Source organism: Leptodactylus fuscus, chromosome 9, assembly GCF_031893055.1.
Source record: "Leptodactylus fuscus isolate aLepFus1 chromosome 9, aLepFus1.hap2, whole genome shotgun sequence".
In the NCBI taxonomy this organism is placed as follows: domain Eukaryota; kingdom Metazoa; phylum Chordata; class Amphibia; order Anura; family Leptodactylidae; genus Leptodactylus; species Leptodactylus fuscus.
Window position 1 is genome coordinate 29,085,990 of NC_134273.1, and position 19,564 is coordinate 29,105,553.

The 19,564-nt window shown below is 43.0% G+C and overlaps 1 protein-coding gene across 1 annotated transcript in view; it reads left to right on the forward strand.

Moving 5' to 3' along the window:
- Positions 1 to 440: 440 nt before the first annotated feature.
- IL17RD (interleukin 17 receptor D) overlaps positions 441 to 19,564 on the forward strand; it is a 54,008-nt gene continuing 34,884 nt past the window's right edge. The window contains exon 1 of the mRNA XM_075287906.1: positions 441 to 563. Within this exon, the coding sequence (XP_075144007.1) occupies positions 441 to 563 (123 nt within the window). The remainder of the gene's footprint in view (positions 564 to 19,564) is intronic.

Consider the following 19,564-nt stretch of genomic DNA (forward strand, 5'->3'; position numbering starts at 1 on the left):
TCGCATCACCTATAAAAATGACGATTTTGTCATCAACATTAAAATCTTTATTATTGAACGCTACCACTGCCAAGTATTATGAAAGATTCCTGTCAGTCATGAATTGACCCTGCACTGAATGGCGCTAGTTTATTGGTTGCTATGGGCTACAGGTACACTTTGAGGTAGTTTTGAGCCCATATTATACTTTATCACTTTATTGCTGTGACCTGCCCTGTCTGACAAGAGTAACACTAGGTAATAATGATGGAGTAAAGGAAGGCAGAGCTTCTCTCCAGGACAGAGGAGGGGGCTGCTCCACACACAGACCACTGCTGACAGACAGACAGGGGTGAAGCTGCAGTGTGGACTCTACTCCAGCAGAGGGCGGAGCTTGCGGCGGCTCTAGATCGCATGCGCACTGCACACAGCTCAGACAAGTTTCCCCTGGGCTGCACACCATGGCTCGGTGTCTACGTTTTCTCATCTTTGCGGTATCCGTAAATTTATTAATATATCCGGACCCGGGCAGTGCGGCTACCGGCGGCCTGCGGAGGACACCTGCGGACTCGTGTGCACAAAAGGTCAGTCTTACCCGACCGCTGAGACACTTGCAAGGAAACTTTGCAGAAAGTTTTGCCCAGACTTGTAAACTCTTCTGTGTATCTGTATAGGACTGGATGTGACCCCAGTTCAGATGATGTGCATTGTACCATAGGTGCACCTCTATGTATATGTAGCTAGAGCTTGTCAGATTGGTGATAGACCTATATATATATATATATATATATATATATATATATATATATATATGTGTGTGATCTTATCAGTCGGTTGTAGTATATAGTACATGCTAATCCATTATATCATCTACATTTGTGAACCATGTAAAAGTGGGCGACTTTGGCTTGCATGACATAAAGATCGCAGCAAATATGGCTCAGTTGGTTGCGTTGTGGTTCATAAGTACTCTCCAACCATTGCTGACCGTCCAAACCTATCTCACATGTAACTCGCGATTGTAAATTTTTATTTTTTTGCAAATCCAAATTGCACCATAAGGCTGTATTCACACTGAGTAACGCTGGCGGTTTTTGTGCTTATTTTTGCACATAGCGCCGCGTTAACGCCGCGCTATTTTATGGTGGCGTTGCCCTGCGTTAACGCGGCGCTATGTGCAAAAATAAGCACAAAAAACACCAGCGGTACTCCGTGTGAATACAGCCATTGTGTTGTGGCAAATCGTAGACAAAATGCTAATTTTTTATTTTTTTTTTTTGGGGGGGGGGGTCAAAAAGTGGCCGTGTAGTCCTAACTCAAGTTTGTGGATTTCAATATATAATAATATAAAATGATTTGCATGCAACATTGTAACCTTTGGAAGTCACTGTAGTCACATTGTATCTTAGGGTGCGTTCACTTCTGCATTGTTTAATCTGCTCTTCTGGTTCGTCATAGGGACAGAAGAATGGATCAGACAATAACGGATTCCAAGGGTCCTCATTGACTATAATGGGGGCTGTTGGGTATCTGTGGTTGTCAGAGTCTTTGATGGATGAAAAAGGTGTGCTTACAGGACTTTTTAGGTCACAATTTTAGCCTGACTGCACAGAACTCACTGATACAGATGTGAATGTAGCCTTAGCTATGTTATGTTTTAGTTTTGTAACATTTTACGTATAGTCACATTGTTATCCAACAGCTGTATAGTCACAGCCAGATAGGATGATTAATGTAAAGTAACTAGTTATGACTGACATGTATATCATATAATGTACATAGTGATGGACAGGGGCAAAGTCTCCCCTGCATCTGTTTCGTTCCAAGTTTCACTGTTCCATATTTTGACAGGCCTGGGGTGATGGAGAGAAGTGTATAGTATACTGACTGCCGTGATTGTGACTTTTGTTAGTTTGGTCATGTTACTATAATATAAGATCATGTATGGATCTAAATTGTAGAATAACTAGTAAGGTACCGTAAGTAGTTACAGCTCTGTCTATATGGCTGGGGAGAGACCTTTATTAGGGTTTTGCTGAGACAGTTCCTGAGTTTGTTTCCTCCATAGCACTGAATGAAAGGTTGCATGTAAGTTTTAATGCTACTTGCAATGTCCATCTGGGGTACATTTAAGGATGATTTCACATAGGCTGTGAAATCATCCTTAAATATAGGCTGTCTATCATCCAAAGGCTGCCAATGTAAAAAAATAAGGTATACTGCACTGTATACATTTTTTACTTGCCTCCAGATGGAATAATGCAGTCTGCTGCGCCATATCATATAGCAGAAAGAGGGAATATTGGCCTAGTGGAGGCCAAAAGGACACCTTTTTGGCTTCCACCTGGTGAATGGGAGCAATAGATATGTTGTACTTTATCAAGAATTTCACCATTTTTATGAAGGTTATCTTATAGTTTGGTCGCAGTACTGATAGAGTTGTAACAGGCTGTGTTGTAGGTATCCTTCATGTAGCTTCACTGTGATGGATATTATAGGTGATGTCACATTGTTGTGTGTTTAATATGGATCTGTAACGCAGCTGAGTGTATGAGCCTTCAGGCCATACATTTCTATAGTTTGCCTGCGTGCGGCATTTCTCAATGTATTGTGGATTATAACATGGAGCTAGCTCTATTTTTGGGGGTCATACTTTATTAGTACCGTTGAAAGGGTCCTGCTGTGATCACATTTTTAGCAATGAAAGGTATTTGGGGGACACATCTTGTATTGGTGCCTATACGTGTCGCTGGAAACATTGGAGACAATGGCTAAAGATGTCTCCTTCCTTTACCTTGGGCTGGGAATTTTTGGAGTTAACAGAGCCTTTTACAGGAGATAAGCATTTGTATTCTTCCCTTGAGTGTCATAGAGAGGTGGTACGCATATCTTGTAACCAGAGAGTGTGAAGAAGTCATTTCAAGAAGCCTTTTCATCGCCCTCAGACTTTGCTCAAGTAGTAGGACATTCCTGACAAGCAGATAATAGGGTCACCCAGAGTGTGTAGGGCTGAATGCAGAGGGCAGATCACTCGTGTGGATAGGATTCTGCTAGAACAAGGACAAGTGGATTGTCTCGGTTACATATTTTATTAGATCTAAAGCTTCCTTGGTGATCGCTCATCTTCCCAATGATGTTCTGCGTTGTAGGATGAAACAAAAATTTGGGCCCAGTTGGTCCAACATCCATTTAATGTCAGGGCAACTCTATGACCGGCCACACATCTATAAAACAAAAAATCATAAGCTGTACAGGACATACAAGATGGAGTGTCACAGAAGGTTGTGGGATTGTCTGCATTCCACCATGGAAAAATTGTCCAAAATGGAAGTTTTGTATGGTGAAATTCCTTTATTAATTGCTATAGTTATCCTGTTTCATTGCAAGGGGTGTAATCTATAGTGAAAATCCACGGCCTAAGGCCACGCGTACATGATTGTAATTTGTAGTCTTATGTCATCTGCAGTTATAGGTCCGTAATTGCAGAAAATCTATACGGACCTATTCATTTCTATGGCTTCATATACACATCTTTAGCTTTACAGATTTGTGTCGGGGCTGTAGAGGTCCTGTAACTGTTTTTGCAGCTCATGCCATTCATTTAAAATGTATGGGCCAATGAAAACATAGATGGCACATGGATACCAATATGTGTGCCACCCGTTCCAGTTTCACTGACTTGTACCAAGTGAATGAAGCCTTAGGCCCGGTTCACATCTATCCATGGGTTTCTGTTCAAGGGGTCCACTTGGGGACCCCCAAATGGAAACCCAATCTGCATAAAAAGCGATTATCTTAGGAAACCCGTGGACCCCATATACTACAATGGGATCTGTGTGGTTTCCACTTGTTAAAAATGCGGAGAGGGGAATGGAATGGCCCAAATGCCGGTGTGAACTGGGCCTTAATAGGCATGTTTCAGCTTAAAGGCCTGCACCACATATACTTGAGCGCTGTTTTTTTCTTACTTTTTGCAGCATGTTATGACATTTTTGACATCTCTTCCCCATTGCTGCTACTGTACTGTATATGGCATTAGCCTCCTGGAAGTCTGTGGCTGCTAATTTGCCTCAAGTGTGTCTTATAAGAACCCCGCCTTTCAGGTCCAGTGCTGATTTTACACTTGCAAAAGCCTTGCAAAATTTCACCTAACATCATTGTACAGACAATACCAGTTGTGAAGCCCAATTTGCATGTAAATTTGCCAGTCATACTATTGGTGGGCGATTGTCATCCAGCTGTTAAAAGTTGTCATAAAGTTGCAGTCTAATGCATGCAAATTGTATAAATCGGTGCACTGTATGACTTTAACATGGACATTTACTTTTGGTACATATAATTTTTGCATTTTTTTTAAAGTTTTGCTTAGCTGCAGTTTTGACAGTTGTGCCATGTCCATGCTTGCCTATCAAACATACCAAAAGTGCTTTGAAGTTAATAATGTGTCTTGAGTTACTTCCGCACCCCGCATGCACTTTGAATTCCCTTGTACACAATCTGTGCGAAACTAAAGCCCTTTGAAGTGTTATAATTATGGGAATAATACGGCTCTTCTCAGGTTGCTGTTGTGCATAGAAAAGTTTTTGTTTATTTGACATTTAGTGCCCCGTCTCCGATACACCGGTGGATCATCCCAGCATCTTCAGACAGACTTGCATGACTTGTTCCTTATGCTGCCTGTCCAGCTCTGCAATGTAGGGGCCTTCGTGTAAACCTTGAATAAGATTGCCATTAGATGACTGACGGCTGCTGTAACATATTGTTTGCTCTGGGGTAGGGCCGCCTTTGAAGTATTGCCTATAGGAAGCGAAGCCACTGTTTGTTCTATTAAAATTCCTTTTCATTTCCTCCCCTTAAACCACAGGCCACTTCCCCCTGTCATTCAACACACTGCAGGGACACAGACTGATTGAAATGCAACGCGTCTCGGTCCCGTAAGCAGCCGAAAGGAAATCTTCCTGTTGCATTATGTACAGATTCCCGAATAGCACAATAATATTGCATTTACATTTATTTTTATCATGGGAAAAAAAAAATTATAATGGACTATAAGGCATCTGAGGTCAGTGTTCAGATTGCGGGGAACTTTCCAAACCCCATCATAATAAAATCTAAATCTGATCAAAGAATGGAATATAAACCAGGTTCTAATCTGGGTAATTACGTTCCTCCTGTTTGTGTGTATCAGCTGGGCACTGCTGTGCTGGCGGCATATTGTGGGATTAGGCGGAATTTCTCCCTTCGCTGGCAGCTGTGCACATGTGGATTGATCTGGCCTTCAGCGTTGACTTGAACTTGCATGGTTTTTGTCAGCGAGGGGAGAATTTTTTTTTTTTAATACTGTGCCTGGATCTTGACATCTGGAAAGAGAGTTACGCTTTAGGATTTTGCAGATAAAGCAAAAATGAGAAAACAAGACCCCAGGATAAATGTGTAATGGTACAAACAGGATGCAGCTAGGTGCATTTCATATGGCGGAACAGATCCAGTATGACGACCAGTGCAGGATTTCTTACTGGGAACCAAACAGTAGCAAATAGAGATCGATGTGTATTTATATATAGATCCAATCTATGCGGATGGGCTGTATAGAGCCCTATAAGTGTACGTTCACATAGAGATTTTTTCTAGGTGGAGTTTATGATGGAAGTCGCCACAAAAAAAGGTCTCCCGTTCATTTCTATGGGAGTCAGCAGCAGATCTTTTTCATCTATCTGTTTTTTTCAGCTAGAGGACTAAAGAAGTGTCATGTCTCAAATGTATCCCATCGATATGCATGAGCTGTGTACATCCCTGGGGACATATCCAGGATAGTCTATAGAGCAGTGATGGCGAACCTTTTTGAGACCGAATGCCCAAACTGTAACACAAAACCCAATAAATTATCGTGGAGTGCCAACACAGCAGTTTAACCTTAAAACTCTGTGGATCTAAAATTGTGGACCCACAAATTACAATTGTGTGAATGGGGCTTTACAGAGCTTGTACTGACTGGTAAAGGTCTGTACACAGTACAATCTGCCCCCCGGTGGCTCCCCCACACAGTACAATCTGCCCCCACACACAGTACAGTCTGCCCCCCAGTGCCCCCCCCCCACACAGTACAGTCTGCCCCCCAGTGCCCCCCCCCACACAGTACAGTCTGCCCCCCAGTGGCCCCCCCCACACAGTACAGTCTGCCCCCCAGTGGCCCCCCCCACACAGTACAGTCTGCCCCCCAGTGGCCCCCCCCCACACAGTACAGTCTGCCCCCCAGTGGCCCCCCACACACAGTACAGTCTGCCCCCCAGTGGCCCCCACACACAGTACAGTCTGCCCCGCAGTGGCCCCCACGCACAGTACAGTCTGCCCCGCAGTGGCCCCCACGCACAGTACAGTCTGCCCCGCAGTGGCCCCCACGCACAGTACAGTCTGCCCCGCAGTGGCCCCCACGCACAGTACAGTCTGCCCCGCAGTGGCCCCCACGCACAGTACAGTCTGCCCCGCAGTGGCCCCCACGCACAGTACAGTCTGCCCCGCAGTGGCCCCCACGCACAGTACAGTCTGCCCCGCAGTGGCCCCCACGCACAGTACAGTCTGCCCCCCAGTGGTCCCCACACACAGTACAGTCTGCCCTACAGTGGCCAGTCAGCAATCCGGGTGACCGACACGCGTGCCAGCAGAAGGGGCTCTGCGTGCCCTCTCTGGCAAGCGTTCCATAGGTTTTACATCACTGCTATAGAGTATACTGTATTTATAGCAACTTTTTACATTATTGTTGTGCAGGTTCCAGGGATATTCGCGTCTGTTCCAGAGTGAGACCAGATCATGTCTTCTACAATCAGGAAAACTTTTCCCTGATTACACATGACGGAATCCGATCCAGTTCTTGGCGCTGAATTATACGGCATGCATTTTGTATTATACGACCCACATTACCGCCAAAACAGGACGAAGGAAATTGAATTCCCTGGAGGCCCGTGATGTTATTGGATCATTTTTGCTAGTAATTGAAGCAATTCCAGTAATAAGTGTATATGGAATTACTGGTTTTGCATTGGCCCAGTATATAACATATACTTTGTCTTACAAAGAACAGGTGGTGCTTTGAAGGGTTTTAGGTATATAGGAGGTCAACAGATAAAATAAAGGGCAGACTTAAGAACACTTCACACGGCAATTACAAGCAAACTGTATATTTATCAGATCTACCAAAGATCAAAGCGCTCGCATTATCCTAAGAACAACTGCTAGGCCGGCCAATGAATGACTTTACTTGTGTCTTACACTAATGTGACAACTAACATCTTATATCTAGGGTGTTTAGTGTCCATTATTGTCTCCACTTATTAATATGACAGGTTGCTTTTGAATTTTTTTTTTTGTACTAGTATTACTTAAAGGGGCTGTCCATATTTTTTTTATTATTATTATTATTTTTTTACATATTGAGGTCCTATTCTCAGATAGTGCCTGGGTGTCAGACTCCCCTGATCTTTTATTGATATCCGGCCCTGTGGATAGGACCCTGCAGATCAGCTGTTTGGGGACAGTGCGCCTCCCGGTATTGTTTACATGCCAGGAGCCGCACTGTTGACTTGCCGTAGATATTGCAGAGATGCCCCACAGACTTCAGTGGGGCCTTGCTGAGTACCTAAAGACGCTGCTGCAGTTTGTACAGTGAGTGAACATCGTGGCTACTGAACATGCAAATATTACCAGTTATTGCAGTTGTCACGGAACAGATCTACAGAGGTTCCCCGGGTAATGGCTTTGGATAAGACATTAACATTAGAAAGGGGGTAACCCCTTTAATAATAAATAGGGCTTTGACAACAAGGTAAATTTTCAGAGATCTCCTCATCTCTGATGTTCACACATGAGAGCTTTTGGCCTAATACACCCTCTCAAGACCTTTTTCAGTGGGGAGGGGGGATTAAGTTACTTTAGAGGGGCCTTCACTTGCAGCAGGTTGTGTTACAAAATTTTTTGTCCCATTCATCCATGAGCTTGAGGTCAAAATAGCCCATTCAGAAGAATAGAATGGATTTTAAGCTGCAGAAATGTTTGCAACAAACTGGCAGCATTCCGACAAGTGACATGATGTAAGGCCTGGTTCACATGTGCGCTCGGTATTCCGTTTTGGGAGTCCGCTTGGGGACCCCACGAACGGAATACTGAACACGTTAAATAGCGGTTAGTAGAGAAAACACACGGACCCCATAGGGCTAGTTCACACAGGGCAAGAGGGGGCGGATTTTGGCACGAAATCCACCTCAAAATCCGACCCCTCACAATAGAGTTCTATGTAGACTGCTAGCGGAAAAACAAAGTGAGCTGCCCTTTCTTGAGGCGGATGCCGCGGCGCTTCCGCGTCAAGACAATCCTTTTGGACTAGGTCCATTCTTTTGGGCCTACTCCGGAGCGGGAAACCGCGACTGTCGGAAGCCGTGACAGGTGCATTTTGGTCCTGATTCTGACGCCTTTCCCACGTCAAAATCAGGACCAAAATACGTGGTCACGAGCCTGTGTGAACTAGGTCATAGACTATAACGGAGTCTACACGAATCATGCGGAGAGGAAAGTACCTCAAGCAGCACATGCAGACACCGCATGGAAATACACCGACCCCATTATAGTCTATAGGTCTGTGTGGTTTCTTTGCTGACCGGTTTCTAATGCATCTGGTAGTCCATTTGGGGGGTCCCCAAGCAGATGTGCCTCACTGTGACAGTCACAGAAAATCCAAACTTGTTGCAAGTTGCATCATATAATACTCACATACAACAAGTCTTGGCTGTTTTACAACAGTGATTTGACTATAAAGATAGTGGTGCAGCCAGGATGTCTCAGACGTTGCACAACTGTTTGTCATGTGACTTGTGTTGACTTTGTCACTGTGTAGGCCTAGTCTTACACTGGTAAATCCCTCTAAGGAATCTATAAGTTTCTCTCTGTTTTTCGAATACTATCCAACCCCTGGATTTAGAAAGTGTGAACTGGGCCTAGCAGAAACAATTGAACTACCGGATCTTCCCGATTTACTGTGAATCATGCGTGTCATATGTGTCCAATTGTAAATGATGGGACACATACCAAATGAAGTAAAATTTTGTGAATTCCTTTCCATGCGAGACAGAATTTACCTTCACTTTGGCTCCTAGGGCGGCCTAATTGATATTCCATATTGTCTCGCTTTGTAGAAATGAGAATTTATGTTGTACGTTTTAAGGGGTTTCCACTTTTCCATAAACTAATAAATCCTAAATTTCTCCTAAGCATTTAGCTCGCCTCTGTGGGATCCCGAGAAGATTGTTATTGTTGACTGGTAAAGCTATAAAGCTTCGCTACCATCTCTGATTCAAAATCCTCACATTTATTCTCATATACGTATGTAACTTTAGATTTTGCCACATTTCCCAGCTGTATTATTCAGATCATTTCCAAAAAATGATGGTGTCGTAATTAGGGAGATGTTGGGTCTTTTTGTTTCAGCGCATATAATAGGGTGACGTTCAAAAATGTGCACTTAAAAAACAGCGCCACTCCTGTCCATGGGCTGTGTCTGGTATTGCAACTTATCCCTATTCAAGTGATTGGAGCGGAGTTGCTAGACAAGGCACAACACATAGAAAGTCTTATGCTAGGTTCTCATTAGTGTTGGCTTATCCGTTGTTCTGGTCCTTTGGATGACGAGAACAAGGGATAGGCAGACTGATAATATAGCGATTACACACAGAGTCTGATGGACGCCATGGACTAGAATGGTTTCCGTCAGATGGCTGAAATTTTAAAACTGAAGGCGGTGGAGAGAAAAATCCTCCACTCAGGTCATTTTCTTCCACCGATTTCAGGTGAACATTGTGACGGAGACTCTGATGGAGATGTGTGCTAAACCTTAAAGGGGTTTTCTGACAGGTACATGAAGTAGAATTGGCCATCAATATCTGGGGTCCTATTTCAGGGACCCTCATAATCAGTGACTCTGTTTGAAGAGACAACAATTTGGCTCCTTGTTTGAATGCCAAGTGTAGCGCTATATACTGCGTAGTGGTTGTGTTTGGTGTTGCAGCTCAACCCCATTCACTTGAATAGGAATAAGCTGCAAAAGTGATAAAATGAATACTGGCATGTACAGGTGAAAGTAGTGCTCACGCTAGCGTCCCTACTGCTGTGGACAGCTGATTGGCAGGAGGGTTCCAGTTTTCGGGTATCGATGTCTCATGGTGTTGAGGTAGTGACAGAGTCTTCGATGGCCCGTTATTTTTTTCCCCTTATTTCGTAGTATTTTAGCTTCCAATCTGGCCGCCTAGTTGTTGGAAGAATAACATTATTCCTCTGTGTGTTTTCCTGAAGCCAGATTCCCCTCTCCAGTAGTTTGGTCCCAGCACAGATTACAATTAGTAGTTATTCCTAACTCCATGGAAGAGGTTAGAGGCCGACCTGCCCTTTGCCCTTGCACCATTCAGTCGCCTCATGTTAACGCCTTGTGTTTTAGGAGTTCCCCTCATTATTTCTTACATTTACTGTGTTATTCGGAGGGGTGCGCCTCAGGTTTTTTTCTTTGTTTGTTAATGTTAGCGTGATACGGACATGGCTTAATTAAACCTGGAGCATTTAAAGGGGCGCATAATGTGAAACAGCTGCCCCTTCAAGCAGATCAGTTAGAATATCAGGAAGCAGATCTGCACCAGGAACAAGCTCATTTCGACCTAGTTCAAGCATGTGTTTGTCTGTGGGACTGGTAATTTACTAGGCTACAATTAACCTCTTCACCCCACAAAGTAAGGCCTGTGGCACAATGTATGCTCGGCCTCTGATTACAGCATAGGTGAAACCGCTGACTAGGATGAAAGGTTTACACCGCAAACCTTTAGTGGACGTTGGAGGGGATGCAAATTGGTTACATTTGTTGCACGCAAAACTATACACAAATTTACTAAATGACTGCTCCTGTTCTGTGGCCCCTGAGAAGCAGATGTAAACTTTTATTTCAGCTATGTAGCAAGCTGCGCTAATGGGCTTCATTTGCTGCAATTTCTTGTGAACAAGGTAAACAGGTTTTTTTATTTTTTTTTTTGAACAGTGAATTTCAAAAAATTGTTACAGGAAAGGTAGTAATAGTTACATTATGTGTAGACATTAAAGTGTATGGAACTCCATTGTAGTAACCCATATCCAACACTATGAGACAACGAGTGAGCACTATAGCTCCCAGCAGGCCATGGTCAAATGAAAACAGCTGGTCTGCTGGGGTTATGATAGCTGGACCAACAATATATACTCGAGTATAAGCCGAATTTTTCAGCACAGTTTTTGTGCTGAAAAAGCCCCCCTTGGCTTATACTCGAGTCAGCAAAACAAAAAAAAAAATAAAAATTTTAGGGAGGGGAGGGGTCTATGACCAGCTGCAATATCAGTGTATAGAGTCTCCCATAAAATAGTGGTGAAAAAAAAGAAGCTTTCAAAAAATTAAAGTTGTGAATCGCTCCTTTCCCTAGAATACATTCAAAAGTAGAAAAAGACTGTGAAACACATACACATTAGGTATCCCTGTGTCTGACAGTGCCCGGTATACTGAATATAGAGTATCTGCAGTGCTCCTGTTCCGTTGGAAAGGGGTTAATAGGAGCACTGCAGGTACGCTATATTCAGCCAGGCTGAATTACAAGTGGGGGAAAAAAAAACCAGTCCTCAAGCTCAGGGAAGGGGCAGACAGACAACCAAAACACCCCCTCCCCTTCCCCAGCGTCTACTGCACCCAAAAACTCTGACCATTTTAATTTTTGAAATTTTCCAGTAGCTGCTGCATTTCCCCCCCTAGGCTTATACTCGAGTCAATAAGTTTTCCCAGTTTTTTGTGGTAAAATTAGGGGCCTCGGCTTATATTCAGGTTGGCTTATACTCGAGTATATACGGTATTTAAAAAATTTAAGGCCTACCTTTAGGAAATTGGATAATCCTTTAAGATGGCCATATACATTAGATTAATTGTGGTTTCCTGTGGCTTTTATGATCGACTGATGACTTATCTTAGGGACAAGTCAAAGACCAGCAGGGGTCCTGGGTGTCACACTCTCACTGATCTGATGATCTCAGTTTCACTTCGGCTTCACAGGCCATGTGATGTTGGGTTCTTCTATCCCGTGGCCTATGGGTAGTTCAGCCTCATTTCATGTGCTGTGTTTGGTTTCCATTCAAGAGACTGACTGGTAGCTATGCAAAATGTATTTAGACCCTTGGCAAAAATGGCTAGTTTGTCAAAGCCTTTGGGAGCCAGAACAACCAACTGACCAAATGTAGACTGAATGGCCATCCATGTAATACATGTAATGACTGTGTTTGCCAGAGTGATGGCCAAAGCTCCCTCTGTGACGTTCATATGCACTTATAGGTCATATAGAAAGAAGTTTTCATGAGCCTACCCTTTTAAGGTCTCTGAGATTTGTATTAGTCCCTGTCCATGTGTGAACATGTGATAAATAGAATCTCTTATGGTCTTGCTGCAATATATCCCACTAACATTTGTTTAGGTTAATTCAAAAACTGATTTTTGCAGTTATTTTTGTTACGATTTTCCAGTGGGAAACAATTGGTGGCAGTGGACTACCAAAGTGTCAGCCCTCTCATTCTGGGTCCTTGTTGGTCTTTGCTTCCTGGTCCTGTCTCAACACGGAGGAAATGGCCAGAAGATCACGGGTCACAGCAGTGTCCCACTGTAGCCAGTGAGTAATGGAGTGGGCCATTCCTATGTGCTGATACAGCACCAAGAAGTAGGGATCAACTAGATCCCAGTCAACATTGTAACGAGAGTGTCAGGGATTCATGATGTGAGTTTTGGTTTTTTAACCCACGCTGAGGCTTCGGCCACCATTTCCTTCCCCTTTAAACTTGTTCTCAGAGTTGTACAGTATTTTGATGTATTGTGTCTCCCCCACTATTATGTTCCCACTTTGAATGATGGAGACCCAATGTAGTAGGCCCCCTGGCTTGTTCCATATCAGTATCTGCCCGCACAGTATCCCTGATGCAAAATGTATTGTTTTAATAAATAATAGATGAATCTCGTGTACTCGTCCCATGATGCCATTAATCCAGACGATGCTATGGTTAAAACGACTGACATAACTGTGTGTGGAAATGGCGTCATCTTCCTCCCCAGGCCTTTGTGTCTGCAGTGTTTCAGACTGTTTAGATGTCAGCTGCACAGCTGTAGTGAGCTGTTTGTGAAATATGAATACACCCTGGGGCTCCATACTCCCGGCTGCCAGTGCTTGCAAGGTAACGTCCCATCTAGTGCAAATACAGATCGGAGGCTTTGATTCCAGAAACTAGCCTCATCTCTTGTCTTTCATATATTGCTCTCGCGGGACTCCAGTGGGGCAGCCACAGTCTATTTTCTGTATTGTATCTAAGTGTTTGCGGTTAACTTACAATATCATAGTGTCTGAAAATGTGATGTAATATATCTAATATCAAGTTCTCCGGTACAGTACAATAGAAAGAACCTCATCTGAACCATGGGATTAAACTGGGGTTCACGAATTCCTATATGCCAGGTAGTTACTTTCTTATTTTTTGATACTTCCAGAAGTTCTTAGCAATTTTATTCATGCTTGTCAACTTTTGTGAAAGGATGGGACCAAAAAGTGGCACACGAAATATAACCATACCAAATGACCCACAGTCCCCCAAAATTTCACATTTAAAGAGGTCCTTTCACCACCTCCAGCATGTACAGCTCTTTCCATCATTAATAAGTACTGATTCCAATGCAGTTGGAGTTTTTTCTCTAGCTCCCACCATTCCTGAGCAATCAATGATGTCAGTTTTGGTCCCTCGTATACTTTTTAGGCTCTGTACGGTCAGCAAATAAAGGGCGTGATTCTGAACTCTGACACTGGCTGACTGTGATTGGATCCCTGAATCCGACCCCCTGCCTGACACCGCCCTTCAGACATTACAAAGCTTAAATAGTACATCAAGTACCAAAACCAATTGTATGGGAATGGAGGGGGTTAAAGAGAAAATTTCTACTGTGTTGGAATCAGTGCCTATTAACCGATAAGAACTTGAAATGGTGAAGGCGGGGAAAGTTCCTCTTTAAATTTTTCACTAAAGTGAATACAGACTTCATATTGGACCCCCTTAACAACTAAAGACCTCATGCCAGACCCCCTAAAGAAAGATATAGGCTCCCAGCGCGCCAGATCAGATTTCCAGTTTGCTCAGTGTACGCCATATATTACCGCCTGGTTGGATCTACATAAATACATGGTATGATCCTTCTGTTAAACCATATATCATACTATACCATTGTTATGGTCTTTCTCTAGATAGATTCATAACATGAAGCCCCTGTTTCAGATGGTTTAACATCTAGTTTGAGGTCCAGTCCCACCTGCTCAAAGTCATAGACCAAGACTCCACATTCTCACCTCTTGTACCCATCAGGCAACCTTCTGCTGTCCTGCAGCCACTGCTTGGTACTGTGTGATGGGCTGTGTCATCTCTTAGACATAGAGGTTTTCAGGTGATTTCCTGGCTCTTCTGAATGTATAGATAACTCTGATCAGTGTGGCTGAAATGCTGGAGGCCCATTCCCTGGTCTTGCTAGCATTCGTACTGCCACTCAATTCACTCTCTACGGGACTGCGAGAGATAGCTGGGCACTATACTCGGCAATTGCTGACCTTCCCATAGAACATAATGGATTGATAGCACGTTATCGACAACCTGCTCCATTTATACAGTATACAAGGGGCACCTTTTCTTGTGACTGAAGGTGGTCACATCATTTGGGCCCCCACCAATAAATTATACCCTTATTGTAGTGGTGAGACAAGGGTAACTTCTTTCATTTTTTCCTGGGTCTCCTTGTCACATACTGCCATCTAAGGTCTTACTCCTAACCATAAAATTTAAAATCCATCCACAGATATCACTAAAAGCCATAACTATAAGACCATGATGTTACTATAAAAATATCAAAGCTTTATTTTATAAATTCCGGCATACCAGTTTGATCTACAATGACTTTCACCATCTTGAGTTTTGTAACAATCAACTATGAAGTATGGCACTTGATCATGGAGAAATGAAATGATCTTACACAAAGTGTGCTGTGTATATGATAAATAATAATTGCTTTGAGGTTTTTTTTGTTTTTTTGTACCCAGGCTTTGCACTGTGTGTCCTTTTGGCATCCACTTGAAAGTGAACTCTGTGGGTTTTTAAATTGGCAGAAGCTGGGACAGGCGCATGCATAAAACATGTCAACTATCTTCTCTTATTCAGAAGCGCCGCCAAAACCCCAAACGGATTGAATGGTGTCCAAATAGTGAGATTTAATTTTGTAATGTACAACGGAGGAGGGTGGTGACTTTGGTAAGACCTACGTTGGACTTTACATTGGTAGACTGGTATGAAATGGGTCACATCACCCAGTGAAAGGGTCTACATTGCCTATTCTTGAAATTTTTGGTACTTTTTTTGCACTGCGAAAAGTGGTCCGTGTCTTCCATGACCTGTCGCCAGCCGATCACAATACTTTCACAACTTTCCCTGGCATGTTGCCCCAGTGATCGAATTGAAATGCAATCTTGCGGTGACTGGTTCTCCTGACTTTTGTCTTGTGAGAAAATCCCTGGTTGGCTGGCTTTGAATTAAAGCAAATTCTCTCCTACCCTCGGATCCTGCGGCTTAAAAAGAAGCCATTCCTCGTATGAACTTTCTTCATTTAAGGGGGGTTCGCATACTATGGATTTGTGGGATTTCTGTGACTTTCCTAGCAATAGCCTTCACACAATGGGTCTCTCCACACCTCTTGTGTCCGACGTTTCCGAGGTGACCCTGCGTGAAGTCATTACCGTCACCCGGCGCTCTCCATTCTCTTGCTTTTTCAAAGCGAACTTGTTGGAGGCTATGGGAATCTGAGCCGACAATTATCTGTACCTGTGTCCTGACAATGGCGTCACACAGAGACCTGGCCAGCACTTGTCACTCCACAGCTGCCCCCCTTACTTTCCATCTTTAGGAACGATTGTATGTCTTAAAGGGACAATCTCACTGAGTACTCTGAAGCCCTCTCTTCTTTATTCGCTTTACTTATCCTGTTTGTCTGATGAGATTTTGGTTTAGATACACATACAAGACAGATGCCTATTTTTGGTAAAAATCTCAATAAAAGGCAAAGGACTGAGATGGAAAGTGAATAATCTGATTAATATTCGCCTTTTGGGTCCTAAAAGCTAACCACTGTAGAATTGTTTTTGCACATGGTCCAAGACACTCTCCATCTATTTTGCCCCCCACTTTCTGCAGCCTTCATGGAAGGTCCTAAATTAATTCTGTATGTGAAACCACCTTAAGAGAACACTTATAGCCGCATATGCATGTCTTCTCATCTAATAGCAGGATATATTTAGATTGTAACCTTCTGCATAAGCCTATAATACCCAAACGATGATTTTATGCCTTTTCTTCTAAATTATTACAAAACGAAATGGAAAGCTTTCCTTTATTCTGGAGATAAAGCTCTTTGTTGCTTGTAAGGCATGGGTCATACTTTCCCAAATATGTTTTGTGTTATATGAACATTACTTGAAGTTATGTAGAAATGTATTTTTTACGCTCGCACAGTGGTCACATCTGGTGGAAAGAAATAAAACTACAGACATAGAAGTCTCAGGCCGCGCTGTAACTCTTCAGAAATGGCACAAAGTTTAAATAAGAGAGACGTGAAATGAGCGTGCCGCCGCGTCCCTGCGTTTACAGCAGCCCGAAGGGTAATGTGTCTGAGGGGTTTATAAACATTTCTGTGCAGTGTCTTCCTCCGGGAACCTCTTGTCTACCATTTCCATTGACTGACAATAATAAACAGGTGTAACTTCAAGTTCCTTGGCATCAGTGCAAAATCGGTAATGGGGCCCTAGCAAAGTTGTGCCCCTTAGAATAGTGGTATATGTAGCAGATGAATCACCTATAGCTACACCCTGTCTCCCAATCTGACAGGCGCAAAATGTACTAGTGAAGGTGCATGTCCGTATTTGGTGCCCAGACACTACTCCTGCAAGTACTTTATCAGATGTCTATACTGTATTCATATATATATATATGTATATATATATATATATGTATATATATATATATATATATTTTTTTTTTCTCCACTTGTTCTTCCAACACACACAAACATACTGCCCCTGGCCACGTGTTTTCAGAGAGGAGAGGATAGTAAGTTTCGGCCAGACTCTTCAGCTGTTTGATAAAGGATCGGGCATGTTTAAGATCGCACTGTTGAATCCTTCTTTCCGTGAATTGTCACATCCAATATGCACAAAGTCAGCTGGTCCTGTGCAAAATGTCTTGTGCAGCTGACTATGCTCTTGTGTATATGACCACCTTAAGGCTCCGTTCTCACAGAGTAACGCGCCGCTCATTTAGACACGTAGCCTCCCATTGAGGGGCCGTTCACACGGAGTAAACGCAAACTGATTATGGCAAAATACACGTGTAAAAATCAGGCTGCCATTGACTTCAATGCCATTTTTTACACGCGTAAAAATGGCATTGAAGTCTGATTCTTACACGTGTATTTTGCCATAATCGCCTCGCGTTTACTCCGTGTGAATGGCCCCTGATTTCAATGTGTTACGCGCTTAAGCCAGCACCCATTGAAATCAATGGGATCTGTTTTGAAGCGCCGCGCTCTGACACGTGTATACGTGTCTAAATGAGCGGCGCGTTACTCCGTGAGAATGGAGCCCATGGTCTAGCTTCAGTAGCCACTGGCACTTTAATGCATCTTTCTTCACCCCATGTATTTTGTTTGCCGCAGTTGTGGTTTCGTCCGACTGTTATATGTTGGAAATCACAATCTCAGATTTTAGTGCTTGTGCTAAAGAGATTGGTAAAATACCATTTTTGCCATATTTTATAGCATGTATCATATACACTTTGTATTGGTGATGACAACAATTTGAAACGTTCCTTCCATTATAAAGTAACAAAAGAAATCCTAGTGCCCTGTGGCATGTTAACCCATTGGGAAGAATAATACTATTGGGCATACGGTGCCCCAAGGCTGAGTGGTTTTAGACTATATAATTCCTCAGCTCCATTGAACCAGTCATGTGAAAGAAAAGAGGTAACAGTTGCTTTCAGATATCCCGGACTTTCTGGTGTGAATGTGCAACTTTTTCCTATTGATTTGATGTATTCCATTTTTACTGGGGGGGGGAGATGTAGGGGGGCACATATAATTTTATTTTGACTCCAATAAAAGGTCAGCGTGAAACATCAAGTAAAACCGTCCGACTTAACAGGTGAAAAGTTGTTCCCTGGCGTACAGAAAAAGAGATTCTCACAAAGGAGCCATCTTTTATTCATAAGGCCAGAACAATGCGAAGTCGGCGAAGCTTAAATTTCAGCAAATAGCCCCATAATCGCGGCATTCAACTTTTTTTCTGTTCCCTTTTAAGTGAAAACTGTAAAGCGTGAAGTGTCATGCGGAGATGCGGCCGCTTTCAGCCAAGCGGAGAAATAGTGCCGCGTTCCCTTCTGAACAGAACCGGCTTCCAAAATTCTCCCGGGTCTCTTAATTCTTCCTGTAAAATAATTTCTCTTCATCTTTTCATTCTCGCTCCTCCATCTTTCAGTATACATCCTGTACCCTCAGACTCTTAATCCTTAAATGCTCAGTTATTGTAGTGCACATAATAAACCCGTTATCTAAGAAGCATGAATCATAGCAGCAGAATGCGCTTTTATTGTATGTTTTATAATATTATTATTCAGGACCGGGGATTCTTGACATTCCACGGACGTATTATCACGCTTAGCCCCAGGTAGATCTAAGTAGCTTATAATTATAGGTGAAATTAATATACCGTATGTGTGGCATTGCCCAAAGGGAAGTAGAAAGGTGCCAATTCTCTTTAATGATAGTTGAACTGTAAAGGCTTTTTTGCGAAGTGTAATGGCTGATCGGATTGTGCGCTTTTATGTATTGTCACTTGGCGAGAAGCATAGACGTTTAGCCACGGGAGCCAAAAACTGACTACCATTCAGAGTACGGTACTGTTTTTGCAGTTGTCAAACAGCGAATATCAACACCTGCTTGAATATTTTCCTCTTGAACATAGCAGGACCTTAGGCTGAAGCCCCACATTGCGGAAACACAGCTTTTTTTGTTGCGGTTTTTTGAACCAAAGCCAAGAGTGGCTACAAAAGAAATGGAGATTATATAGGAAGCTCTTATACTTCTACCATCTGCTCAATCCACTCCTGGTTTTGGCTCAAAAAACTGCAGCATAATCTGCAACAAAAAAAAACCCAGTTTCCGCAATGTGGAGCTTTAGGCTTAAAGGGATTTTCTAGAGAGTTTATCATCACTTACTTCCTCAGGGTTTTGTATGCAACGAACCCATGAGCTCTGACCCTGAGTCAAGTGATAGAAACCATCACCCGGCCTCCATAATGTTCCACCTCCTCCCTCTTCTCCAGTGTCTGCCGCTTGTTATCTTGTGACTGGCTTTACTGTTATAATGTATACATCACCTCCTATGATACAAAGAAGTAGTGGTGAACATGGGAGAGGAGGTAG